This window comes from Trichomycterus rosablanca, chromosome 15, assembly GCF_030014385.1.
Source record: "Trichomycterus rosablanca isolate fTriRos1 chromosome 15, fTriRos1.hap1, whole genome shotgun sequence".
In the NCBI taxonomy this organism is placed as follows: domain Eukaryota; kingdom Metazoa; phylum Chordata; class Actinopteri; order Siluriformes; family Trichomycteridae; genus Trichomycterus; species Trichomycterus rosablanca.
The window spans coordinates 16,436,696-16,450,458 of NC_086002.1; the positions used below are offsets into that span (position 1 = coordinate 16,436,696).

Genomic DNA, 13,763 nt, shown 5'->3' on the forward strand with positions numbered 1-13,763 from the left:
CGAGGGATGGCAAGTGGCTCTCCAACCGAGATACTGCGCTCTGTGAGATCTCAATTCACCTAGCAGGTGAAAAGAAGCAGTTGGAGGTGCTGAGTGACAGTCGCGGCCCTCCATAATCGGGGGTGGGGTGCAGCAGCGATGATAGAGATAATTGTACAAGTGAAAAATTGAAAAAATAAATCTTTGAACATGCCATAAACACCTGTGGCCTGGAGTCCATATCTGCATTAAGCCTTAGTCACACCAGACACCTACAGTTTTCATGTTCCAGGACATTTAGCTGGAATTGGACAAGCGGTGACAAACTTGTAATCCATGAATTCATTCTTCTTTGACCTAGTGGGCTGCCTTGCTGTCTTACTGTCTACATAGGCAGCTGCCTTAGTAGAGAGGATTCTAATAAGTCAGTGACTTATAAGTCAGGTTATTCGAACGCACTACTTAGACAGCGATTCCATCGGGTTTCGCGTTTAGCATCTTGCCATTAAAACCAATAAACTGAGGTAGCACAGCACGCTAACGTCAATATAACATCTTCCTTCATGTACCGATAACGGTTAAATTTCCTGACAAGCCCGAACTTGCAAATAAAAACACTCGGTACAAGTTTATACAAGTTAAAAATCAGTAATATTTTATTTACGTTTGAAAATAACTCCATTCGTTTCTCCGCCCCGTCAGCCATGTTTATTTTTCTGTGAGAGAAGAATTCTGGGATTGACTTGATCACTAAGGCAGCATCGGATGCTCACTCGTTCTTGAGCCAAAATAACATTGAAATAATAAGATGACTCACAAGTGAGGATTTTAAGGCATCTAGGATTTCGAACAGCCTCATTCTCGGGAGCGCACACAGGATGATGTAAAATGCTGTCTATGTAGACAGCTCCCTAGCTTTTCGAACACACCCATAGTGTGGAGGAACGGCAATGCCCCACACAGAGCCCAGACCTCAACCCAGCTGAACACCTTTGGGACAAATTGAAATGTAGAGTGCAATATCCTCTGATCCAAAATTAATTCCTGACCCCACTAATGCTTCTAGTTTTGAAATAGGTTGTTCACAAGCTCATGCTCAGGTGTCCACATACTTTCAGGCATACAGTGTCTTAATAAATACAGTGGGGCCAAAAAGTATTTAGTCAGCCACTGATTGTGCAAGTTCTCCTACTTAGAAAGATGAGAGAGGTCTGTAATTTTCATCATAGGTACACTTCAACTATGAGAGACAAAATGAGGGGGAAAAAATCCAGGAAGTCACATTGTAGGATTTTTAAAGAATTTATTTGTAAATTATGGTGGAAAATAAGTATTTGGTCAATAACAAACAAGCAAGATTTCTGGCTCTCACAGACCTGTAACTTCTTCTTTAAGAAGCTCTTCTGTCCTCCACTCGTTACCTGTATTAATGGCACCTGTTTGACATCGTTATCTGTATAAAAGACACCTGTCCACAGCCTTAAACAGTCAACCATGGCCAAGACCAAAGAGCTGTCGAAGGACACCAGGAAGAAAACTGTAGACCTGCACCAGGCTGGGAAGAGTGAATCTACAATAGGCAAGCAGGTTGGTGTGAATAAATCAACTGTGGGAGCAATTGTAAGAAAATAGAAGACATACAAGACCATTGATAATCTCCCTCGATCCCATGGGGTCAAAATGATCATGAGAACAGTGAGCAAAAATCCCAGAACTACACAGAGGGACCTGATGAATGACCTGCAGAGAGCTGGGACCAAAGTAACAAAGGCTACCATCAGTAACACACTACGCCGAGAGGGACTCAAATCCTGCAGTGCCAGGCGTGTCCCCCTGCTTAAGCCAGTACATGTCCAGGCCTGTCTGAAGTTTGCCAGAGAGCATATGGATGATCCAGAAGAGGACTGGGAGAATATCATGTGGTCAGATGAAACCAAAATGGAACTTTTTGGTAAAAACTCAACTCGTCGTGTATGGAGGAAGAAGAATGCTGAGTTGCACGCCATACCTACTGTGAAGCATGGGGGTGGAAACATCATGCTTTGGGGCTGTTTTTCTGCAAAGGGGACAGGACGACTGATCCATGTTAAGGGAAGAATGAACAGGGCCATGTATCGTGAGATTTTAAGCCAAAACCTCCTTCCATCAGTGAGAGCATTGAAGATGGAACGTGGCTGGGTCTTCCAGCATGACAATGATCCCAAACACCGCTCGGGCAACGAAGGAGTGGCTCCGTAAAAAGCATTTCAAGGTCCTGGAGTGGCCTAGCCAGTCTCCAGACCTCAACCCCATAGAAAATTTGTGGAGTCCGTGTTGCCCAGCGACAGCCCCAAAACATCACTGCTCTAGAGGAGATCTGCATGGAGGAATGGGCCAAAATACCAGCTACAGTGTGTGCAGACCTGGAAACAGGAAACGTTTGACCTCTGTCATTGCCAACAAAGGTTATGTTACAAAGTATTGAGTTGAACTTTTGTTATTAACCAAATACTTATTTTCCACCATCATTTACAAATAAATTCTTTAAAAATCCTACAATGTGATTTCCTTGATTTTTTTTTTCTTATTTTGTCTCTCATAGTTGAAGTGTACCTATGATGAAAATTACAGACCTCTCTCATCTTTTTAAGTAGGAGAACTTGCACAATCAGTGGCTGACTAAATACTTTTTGGCCCCACTGTACATGTTGTCCAATAAGCTACCTGCTACAGTATCAATGCAGTCAGTCAGTGATATAAAAATACTTCTTATGACCATCATAAATCTAACAAAATATTAATCAGCCCTACCTTATACCGTATTTATTTGTAAATTAAACCTGATCCTGAAGCAGTCCTATCAATTGTAGCTTTATGAATACAGAGTCAGAATTCTGCCTGAATATAATGAAGATCTGCCTGAATATAATGAGGTTTGAGAACCAGTTTGTAATGATAAAATACAAGTAATTGATCAGATTTCATATATGAAGCTGGATGTCTAAACATAGCCTAAAAAACTGCACTCAGTCTATTACATTTTACTTATAGACTTTCATCAACACTAAGTATGTTTAATGATGTATTTCTATTAATTCATAGACTTGTGCAAAAAGACAATTATGACAGAAATCAATGGAAAATTCATCTCTTTATGTGTTTTTTTAACATTGACAGGGTGTCTAAGTGGGTAGCACTGTCGCCTCACAGCAAGAAGGTCCTGGGTTCGATCCCCAGGCGGGGCGGTCCGGGTCCTTTCTGTGCGGAGTTTGCATGTTCGCCCCGTGTCTGCGTGGGTTTCCTCCGGGTGCTCCGGTTTCCTCCCACAGTCCAAAGACATGCAAATGAGGTGAATTGGAAATACAAAATTGTCCATGACTGTGTGTGATATAACCTTGTGAACTGATGAATCTTGTGTAATGAGTAACTACCATTCCTGTCATGAATGTAACCAAAGTGTAAAACATGACATTAAAATCCTAATAATAATAATAATATTAACATTGACAGATTAACGCAGCTGTCAATTTGCTACATCATGTGCACTTCTAAATGAGATTGTCATTTCTTGAGCTGGTAGTTTTTTATGTTTGCATTGATGGCACCACTTTTAGCATTATTAAAACATGTTAATAATTAAATAAAGAAGTAATTAAATGTAATTTTTAAATTTCTAGATAAATGATAAATAATAGTATAAAATAAAGTATTAAATTATTATTTTTAACGAATACCAATTTGCCCTGTGTGGAAAAAAAAGTAAATTTACTTTACTAAACTGGTTGCCACCATTGACATCATCAACTGCAACCAAATACATGGCATGGAGATCAGTTTTTTATATTACTGTTGAGCAATTCTGTAGCTATCACCCACACCTTTTTGCAGTATTGTTCTTAAATAATGCCACATTGGATGGCACTGAAGCATGAACTGCTCATCAACATGGCTGACAATAATCAGGCCTGGATGTGTCTAGTCTAGTTAAACACAATTATAAATTAAATCGGTTTTAGATTTAAAACAGAGCCAGTTGGTGTTATGTTCTTTTTCCTTTAATAATGTTTACGTGTAGGTATTGCCAAAACATATCTTTTTGTGGAGGGACCTGAAGATGGCAGTTCATGCTCACTCCTGTCTGCTGGAGCAGTTGTAATTGCTGCCAATGGGGCTTCTACAAAGTATTTATCAAAAGATTCTAGCCTGGTACTGATCGTGGAACAGGTTCTAAAAGAAATGTTGGGGAAAAACTGTGAAAGAATGTAAGGAGAAAGAAATGAAATTGGAAGACTAAACATGCACTGGACATTACAAAACAGCAATCAAAAAGGATAAAGATTTTTTTAAGAGAACTAAACCATGAATTCCAGAGAGTTGCAAGGAAGGACAAGGACAAGTACCACAACATCTGTAAAGATGAAAACAAACAAGCAAAAACAAAATTGTTTTTAGAAGATATGTAAGATCAGAAATAAATTTCAACTCTAAATCGATATACTAAGGAATGTCCCTAAGTTTTGACTTAAACTGACCAAACAATGCTCAAACATAAATGGAAGGACAGCACAGTTCTCAACAAACAAGACTTCAGTTGCTTCTGTTCAACTTCTGTTGATCTCAGCTACACATAAGAACCTTCAGTGCTTGAGGATAAGGTAAGAAGGCCTTGAGATAACTTAGGGTGACCATACATCCTCTTTTTTCTGGACATGTCCTCTTTTTTGGGCCTAAAAATGCGACCGGACAGGATTTCTAAATCACCACAAATGTCAGGGATTTGGCTTTTGTAGTCTGCGTGCGCTATTCTTTATGTGTTTTGCACCAATTTCACTTTTCTCTTCGCACATTTCTTAAAAATGCCCAAGCGCAAATGAATATGTTCACAGACGTATTACAGAAAAAATCGGTCGGATCCTTGGGAAGCAGAATGCATGACCTGCAAAGCTGACACATATGTAAAGGTGCCAGTTCAGCAAAACACATGCATAACATAGTTGCATGGTTACTGATGCATTTGTCAAATATTTAAAACCCCCTGCTTTATATACATTGTCATGGTGCCACCAACTACATGAAATTGTTTTGCCAATCCAATTAAATATTATAAATTTATTTAACCCCATTAAATAAATACATTTATTTAGAAATGTATTAGTTCTTTATTTAATAGATAACAAATAGCTAAATACAACCCCAAATCAGTAAAAGTTGGGACAGCATGGAAAATGCAAATAATAAAAAAACATTTACTCAGAGATATTTCATGTTTTGTTTGGTCAACTTAATTTCATTTATTAATAAACATCCATTCCTGCATTTTAGGCCTGCAACACATTACAAAAGAAGTTGGGACAGTAAAGCATTTACCAATCTGTAAGGTTGCCATTCCTTTTCACCACACTTAAAAGACGTTTTCGCACCGAGGATACCAAGTGATTTAGTGTTTCAGGTTTTTTTTTTGTCCCATTCTTCCTGCAAACACGTCTTAAGATGTGCAACAGTACAGGGTCGTCATTGTCACATTTTCATTTAAAAATTCTCCACACATTCTCTATTGGGGACAGGTCAGGACTGCAGGGAGGCCAGTCCAGTACCCGTATCCTCTTTTTCCACAGCCATGCCTTTGTATTGTGTGCAGCATGTGGTTTGCATTTTGGTTGTGGTCTTGTTGAAAAATGCATGGACATCCTTGGAAAAGATGACATCTTGAAGGCAGCTTATGTTGCTCTAAGATCTCAATGTACTATTCTGCATTAATGCTGCCATCACAGAAGTGTAAATTACCTTTGCCGAGGGCACTGACAGCCCCATACCATGACAGACCCTGGCTTTTGGACTTGTTGCTGATAACAGTCTGGATGGTCCTTTTTGTCTTTGGTCCGGAGCACACAGCGTCCATTTTTTTCAAAAAAGACCTGGAATGCTGGTTCATCTGACCACAATACACGTTTCCACTGGGTGATGGTCCATCCTAGATGCTTCCGAGCCCAAAGAAGTCGACACCACTTCTGGACATGGTTAACATAAGGCTTCTTTTTTTGCACAGTAACGTTTTTAGTGGCATTTATGCATGTAACTCCGTATTGTAGTGCTTGACAAAGGTTTGCCAAAGTAATCCCTTGTCCATGTGGTTATATCAGCTATTGTTAAGTGGCGTTTCTTGATGCAGTGCCATCTGAGGGATCAAAGATCACGAGCGTTCAGCTTAAGCTTGCGCCCTTAGCCTGTACGCACTAATATTCCTAATTTGCACTGTAGCGGGATAAATATGCAAATCCCTTCCAATCTTTCTTTGAGGTATGTTGTTTTTAAACATTTTAATAATTTTCTCATGCATTTGTTGACAAACTGACAAACTGACAAACATTTTGTCCCAACTTTTTCTGATTTTGGGTAGTAGTTATTGTTTAATACGTAAATAAATAGCTGTTAATTTAATTAAATTAATTAATTTAAAGTTCAACAACATAGTTGCATGTTATTGATGCATTTGTCAAATATTTAAACCCCTACTTCATACATGGTGCCACTGATGCCAATGATGTAGATTTGTTAAAATATTTTATTCAATTATTATTATTATTATCATTATTATTATTATTATTAGGAAAACATTTTATTCTGGAACGTTCTCGTGTTGGATGAACTTGGTACAGCCATACCAATTTAGCTGTTGAGTCATCAGCTACATCCCGAATTGACACATCCAGTACAGGTAGCCCACTAAGTGTAGGGTGTAAAGTGAGGATTAAGTCTACTATACAGTGCGTCTGTATAGTGACTATAAGGATATTTTTAAAACAGCCGTCGACTGTTTCCGCCTTCGGTAACTGTGTCAGTGTTTGTGCCATCTTGGATCTGCTTTCTCTACAGTGTATCTTGGTGGTTTTGAACATTGTTTGAGCCAAAATGGCGTCGTTGACGCGTCTGGGTGTTTTGGTTTTGTTATTTTTTTAAACGGCATAGTGCGAGTTCAATCGTAGTCAAGATGGCAGCTTCGATAGAGGATGAATTTGAAGATGCGCCTGATGTAGAGCCTCTTGAACCTACGTTAAAAAACATTATAGAACAGAAATCTTTAAAATGGATTTTTGTTGGTGGAAAAGGCGGCGTGGGCAAAACGACGTGCAGGTAATTTAAACGTGAAGCATGAGTTTCATAATGAAGTTAGCAGGCTAAAGCTAACTAGTGGACTGTCTGTATTTAAAACCAGTACTACTGTATTTAACAGTATGTATAAACAGTTTATTACAGGGACAACACAAATTAACCAGCTAGGGTCAGTTATGGGAGAAAACTGGATAATCCAAAGTTAGACCATGACTGGCAAAGACCAAACTCACTTTAGCATCTATACCACTGGACAAACATCAGTGTCATAAGCAATCAGGCATTGTGTTTAACTTGCACTTGGCTAGCATGCAGTACATCCTAAAAACGAATTCCAAATGGATTACTGGCAGGATTGCAGTGATTAACAGGGCACTGCTAAATCTTTGCTTTCAGCATCAATAAAAAATGAAAAATCTAAAAATCTGTTGGGTTTTTGTAGTGACACTGTTGTAACCCCCACCTGTCAAGGCTAATAGTTCTTACATTTAAGTGCATTGGATCTTTGAAAGGTTTCCACATCTTGGAGCTTATTGGCAATTTATCTGTTCTAATCAGTCAGTAAGTTAGTTTCTCTATGCTATAGTATTTTGTGTGTGTGTGTGTGTGTGTGTGCAAGTTTGTGTAAAATTTGCAGTTGAAAACTTTCTCTTTATATCCTGGTTTGTATTTCAGCTGCAGTTTGGCTGTACAGCTGGCATCAGTAAGAGAAAGCGTCCTTATCATCTCCACCGACCCAGCACACAACATCTCTGATGCCTTCGACCAGAAGTTCTCTAAAGTTCCAACAAAAGTGAAGGGCTATGATAACCTTTTTGCCATGGTTAGTTTTCTTTCTGGCTCATGCACTGGAATCAGTGTAGATATGAATTAATATTCATATAGTACAGTATTTTTGTTTTAATATAATTAATATTCTAGTTAAATAACTACTGCTTAAAAATTGCACTTTGGCTAGTGGTGTAAAAATCAGCAAAAGCAAAAAATCTTACTTTGTTAAGAATGCTTTGTCATTGTACACTAGCATTGATCAGTGCAAACTTATTTAGTGTGCTGTTAACAAAATGTAAGCAATAAAACGGTAAATCATATATTTAAAAAAAATACAGTTAAACAACAACTGAAACAGTGACACATTACTCTTTTTCTGTAGGAGATCGACCCAAGTCTTGGGGTGGCAGAGCTGCCAGATGAGTTCTTTGAAGAAGACAACATGCTCAGTATGGGCAAGAAGATGATGCAGGAGGCTATGAGTGCTTTCCCTGGTATTGACGAGGCCATGAGCTACGCCGAAGTCATGAGGTCAGACACAACAACTTCTCCAATTCAAAGCACATTCTCTATCCATTTTATAGTCCAAAATATAGCTAGTTGATGATGGTTGCTTTACGTCTTGGTGTCAGGAGGTGTGGGTGTTGCACACACAGGTGTACAGATTAGAGATTTCACAGCTAGTTAGTAACAAGGTGAAAAATGAAAGAAAAAAAAAAAAAAAAAGCTAGCATAATTTTCCTGCAAATAGCTTCACCGGCTTGAGTATGATGGTTGAATAATTACAGCTGGTAATGGCTTGTGTGAAGTGCTTCACAAATTAAATAAACATGCTTCCTCTCACCCCAGTAGGTAAATTTGCTTATGTAAATTGTCCCTGGGTTTTAATGAATGGGTTAATTGATCCTAGGTGTGAGTAAATGGGTGATGCCCTACAATAAATAAATCTACATTGTCTATAGTTTTTTCAGGTCCTAAAAGCTTTCCTTAAAAACCAAATGCTTTATTTAAAGTAAATGCTTTATTTGTTAGGTTAATTCTCCTCCTAGAATACTAGATGACTGCCAAGGCCTTTTTCAGGGTTTGGTGGGGGGGGAAGCTTAGCCATTAGGAGGAGCACTGATCAATGCCGGTCCCAAGCCAAGATAGAATAGGAGGGTTGTGTCAGCATGGGCATCAGGGGTGAAAACTGTGCCAAATCTGGTATGTGATGACCCCTAAGTAGGGGAGCAAAAAAAATTCTTACTTTTCTATTAATATCTGCTATTTCATTTATTTTGCTTACCCAAACAGCAACTATCCTGTATGTGAAAACAACACCTTGCTGTCAATTATACACCTCCTTTTTTGGTTTAAATTAGGATGGATCTGGGACTTTTGTTAAGACTTTTAAACCTTTATTAGACAAAAGTACAATAAAAGATTTCCACTGACCTACGTTATTTCATTTGGTAAATAGAAAACAAAATTTATAATTTGTTGCCCTTAAAACAACACACTTTGTATTTGCTTTTTCTGTTGTAGGTTAGTAAAAGGGATGAATTTTTCAGTGGTGGTGTTTGACACAGCTCCCACAGGCCATACACTGCGCCTGCTCAACTTCCCCACCATAGTAGAACGTGGCCTGGGTCGCCTTATGCAGATCAAGAACCAGATCAGCCCCTTTATCTCCCAGGTCTGTAGCACTACTTGTTAAAAATGTCCAATAATTGGGAAATTATGTGGTTGTATAGCTAATACAATGTGTTTTTGGTTGTTTTTTGGTTGTGTTTTTGTTGTATCTCTTTAGATGTGCAACATGCTAGGGCTGGGTGATATGAATGCAGACCAGCTGGCCTCAAAACTGGAGGAGACGCTTCCTGTTATCCGCTCTGTCAGCGAGCAGTTTAAAGACCCTGTAAGTTCCATCACTACCCATACAAATCTGTAATTACACAAAACCTCTCGTTTTGGAAATGGAAACTTAAGTTATTTTGCCTGAGATAAGTCTGAATATGGGGTAATTTTACAGTGGGATATAAATTTAGACTTAGTTTGATTAGTTGACCATGACAACAAGTAATTCTGTTTACTCACATCCAGTATAGTTGCTTTATTTATTAAAAGCTCTTAACATAACTGGTCAGATGCCAGACATGATTGGCTGTCTGAGAGTGGCAGGACCATAGGAATTTCTCGTTGCTTATGCAACTATGGTCTCTGCTGGCTGGTCGATGGCATTTGCACAGAGACTGGGAATAATGGAGTGTTTGTGATACCAATTACTCCACCTCGAACAAATAAAAAGAAGCGATTTGCCAAGGGTCTGTGTACGGCCCTCAGTGATGTAACCTGACACACTTTGTGCTTCCTTTCTGTCAAACAGGAGCAGACAACCTTCATCTGTGTGTGCATCGCAGAGTTCTTGTCCTTGTACGAGACAGAACGGCTGATCCAGGAGCTGGCCAAGTGCCGTATTGACACACACAACATCATCGTCAATCAGCTGGTTTTTCCTGACCCTGACAGACCCTGCAAGATGTGTGAGGCCCGACACAAGATTCAGTCAAAATACTTGGACCAGGTAAATGTGTGAGCATGTGAGCGCTAGCTTTCAGACTACCTCAGTTCTTTGTGCCACTGATTACATGATTGCATCATGCAATTGCTGCACATTATTCCTGCACATTTTTCCCACCTTAGATATGTGCTCCATATACATAGATCATACATCTGATAACTGAGTATATATCGAACATCTAATAACATTTTGACCATCGGCCTCACTTAAATCAGGCCCTTCTGCTTTGCTTGCAGACAAGTGTCCATATTTGAAAGAATTGCATAAGTACAAATATTTTGGTCATGTCTATTATATAATAATTAGTGAATATTTTGGGGTGTATTAGGTATATATGAGTGGTGACAATTAGAATTACAAAACATGAAAGGTAGGTCAAAACTATGCCATGATTATGTTTGGGGGAACAAAATGCCTACGTTGTTCATAATTAAATTGTAGGCTGATTTCGGATACAATCATTTTAAAAATTAATGTTTTTGGCTGCTTCTGTTAGCATATTTGATTTCTCACTATTTTTCCACCTGATGCCTCATATTTATGTGTTTGAGATCAGCACCAAGGGTGCACGGATATGTGTACCCCCAATAGCTAGGTTAACGTAATGCCATGCCCCTTTTGTAATTGTGAGCCTATCCTGAGATTTAAACCCTTGCAACTCAGTTACTGCTATTATCAGCAGTGTGGCTCTTACCATTATGCAACACCAGCTCACAGTAAATTTTAAAATGATTGCTCAGTTTTTACGTGGTAAGGTTTGTATTGTAGATCAGGTGAGAATACCTAGATTAAGACTGCTCACTTTGCATCAGAAGAAGAGAAATTCTGGTACATGTACAGTTTGTCAGGTAACCAATTGGTGGTTTTGTGACATGGTGACACCAGTGTTAACGTAAGAGAAAACAATTATGCTTTACTTGGTTTTAAGGTGTGTGTATGTGGGTGTTATTTGTGTGTTTCAGATGGAGGATCTTTACGAAGACTTTCATATAGTAAAACTGCCTCTGCTGCCCCATGAGGTACGAGGAGCAGACAAGGTCAACACATTTTCCAAACAGCTTTTGGAGCCCTACAACCCCCCCAAGTGACTTGCTTTTACTTAAATACACACTCAGAAACACACTGGCTGTCCCTGTTTGACTACATTACCCTTGTACATCAAAATCTACATGCTCATTATAGATGGGATTGTGATACAGATGCTCAACACAAACGACAACATTCGTTTCTTTTTATCCGGCTCTTTTCCTTTTGCCTAGCCCATTCTCATCCATTTAAATATCATTGGTGGTTATTTTATTGTGATGGTGACTTGTGTGTATAAAGAAACGTAATAAAACAGAATGTGTTGACTTATTTGAATGCTGCTATAAATCTAGGAAGAAATCAGCTTCCGTCTTAGTTCCTGTCTCCCAGCAAAACCATGATGTAGCTTCTTTTTAATTCCCAGTACTTCTTAGCTAGGTATGCAGTATTTCAGACTGATATAGAATGTTTCCTATTGTGTACATGCATAGACAAAAAAAGAACCACATAGGGTGTCATGAATGGAATTGGATGGCAAACTAATCTAAAAACTCATCAAACGTAAAAAGTTCACGCTACAGTGTTATTATATCATGAAAGTAGGGCATTTAAGTAGAAGCATGCAGTGGTGATTTCCTCATTTCAAACAATTTATTGAAACAAAAGCCAACAACAGTGGTGGGTATACCCCAACAAAAAATGTCAATGCCTCAATAACTTGTCATGTGCCCTTGAGCATCAATTACAGCTCAACAATGACGTCTCATGCTGTTCACAAGTCAACTTATTGTCTGCTGAGGCATGGCATCCCACTCTTCTTGAAGGACGGCCCTCAGGTCATTGAGGTTCTGGGGTACAGAGTTACGAGCCTCTACATGGCAACTCAGCTGATCCCATAGGTTTTCTATGGGATTCAGGTCTGGAAAAAGTGCAGGCCACTCCATTTGAGGTATCCCAGTCTCCAGCAGCTGTTCCCTAATGATGCGACCTCGAGCTGGAGCATTGTCGTCCATGAAGATGAAATTAGGCCTGTGTTGTTCATGCAGAGGCACAATGACTGGATTAATAATGTTATTTAAGTAGTATGGGCTTGTCACTGTACCATTTACAAAGTGTAGGGCAGTTCTGTATTGACTAGACACACCTGCCCACACTGTAACACCACCACCACCAAAGGCTCATCTGGTGACAACAGTGACTGATGAATAGCGCTCTCCGTCGACTTTCATCAGTGAACAGCACCGAGGCCCACTGGTCCCTCGTCCAGTGTAAATGCTCCCTGGCCCATGCAAGATGATGACGCCTGTGCTTGGTGGTGTGGTCAGGTACCCTTGCAGGTCGTCTAGCACGCAGACCATGCTGATGTAAACGGTTTCGAATGGTCTGACGTGACACTTGGGTGCCTCTCACCTCCCTTAAATGTGCCTGGAGTTGTGTGGCATTCATCATCCGGTTCCGCAGGGCAATGTTCACAATGAAGCGGTCATCAGTGTGGGATGTGGCCAAAGGACGTCCACTCCTATGCTTTTCTGTGACTCTTCCAGTCTTTCTGTATTTTTGTTGCAACCTGCTGATGACACTCTGTGACACTCTAAGCTAAGTGGCCACTTCCGTCTGAGAACATCCTGTTTGAAGCCTTGCAATGGCGAGGTACTGTTGATCAATTGTTAGGTGTCGTCTTGGTCTCATGATGTCAAAATGTGAACAGCATGATGAGGAGGACTGTTTAAATACCAATTATAATTGAACCAGGAAATGTATTGGTCGATTCATGGATCAAACACCTGTTGTGAATTTTGCCGTTAAGCTCCTTGTTAGAGAACAGCAAGTTGTGCAAAAAGTACTGAAACATTGAACAGTTGGACATGTGCATTCAAAAGTTTAGAGAAGGTCACATTAAGTTCATCTGTAAAGGTTAGAGTGCATTTTAGGTTCATCCTGAAATTTCACCCGAAAGCCAAATATCCCTAACTTTTTGTGAGTAGTTTAAGTGCTTTACTGAAAAAATGCATTTGCAAATAGTCTAGCAGTAGATGAATAACTTTTTTCCATACAGAATGGCAAGTAATTTGTGGATTTAATTATCTGTAGTCCATTAAATTATTAAAAGATTAGGAGAATCTTGAAAAATCTGTACATAATGAGCAAGGCCAAAAATCAATATTGAATGCCCTCGACCCATGATATGTTATATGGCTCTGTATCAGAATTCTACTATATTTCAAAAAACCTTTCTCGGTAAACAATTTATCACAGTATCCACAAATGCCAATTAAGACTTTACTACAGAAAGCAGAGGCCATATATCAATATCCAACATTGCCACCGACTTCACTGG

General features: G+C 39.3%; 1 protein-coding gene across 1 annotated transcript; it reads left to right on the plus strand.

Annotated features, from left to right (window-relative positions):
- The first annotated feature begins 6,946 nt into the window (after positions 1 to 6,946).
- Positions 6,947 to 11,755, plus strand: get3 (guided entry of tail-anchored proteins factor 3, ATPase). The gene is made up of 7 exons (XM_063009756.1): positions 6,947 to 7,089; positions 7,744 to 7,891; positions 8,222 to 8,370; positions 9,364 to 9,514; positions 9,629 to 9,736; positions 10,205 to 10,402; positions 11,362 to 11,755. The coding sequence occupies exons 1-7, from the start codon at positions 6,947 to 6,949 to the stop codon at positions 11,485 to 11,487; spliced, it is 1,023 nt and encodes a 340-aa protein (XP_062865826.1). The 3' UTR covers positions 11,488 to 11,755.
- The last annotated feature ends 2,008 nt before the right edge of the window (positions 11,756 to 13,763 follow it).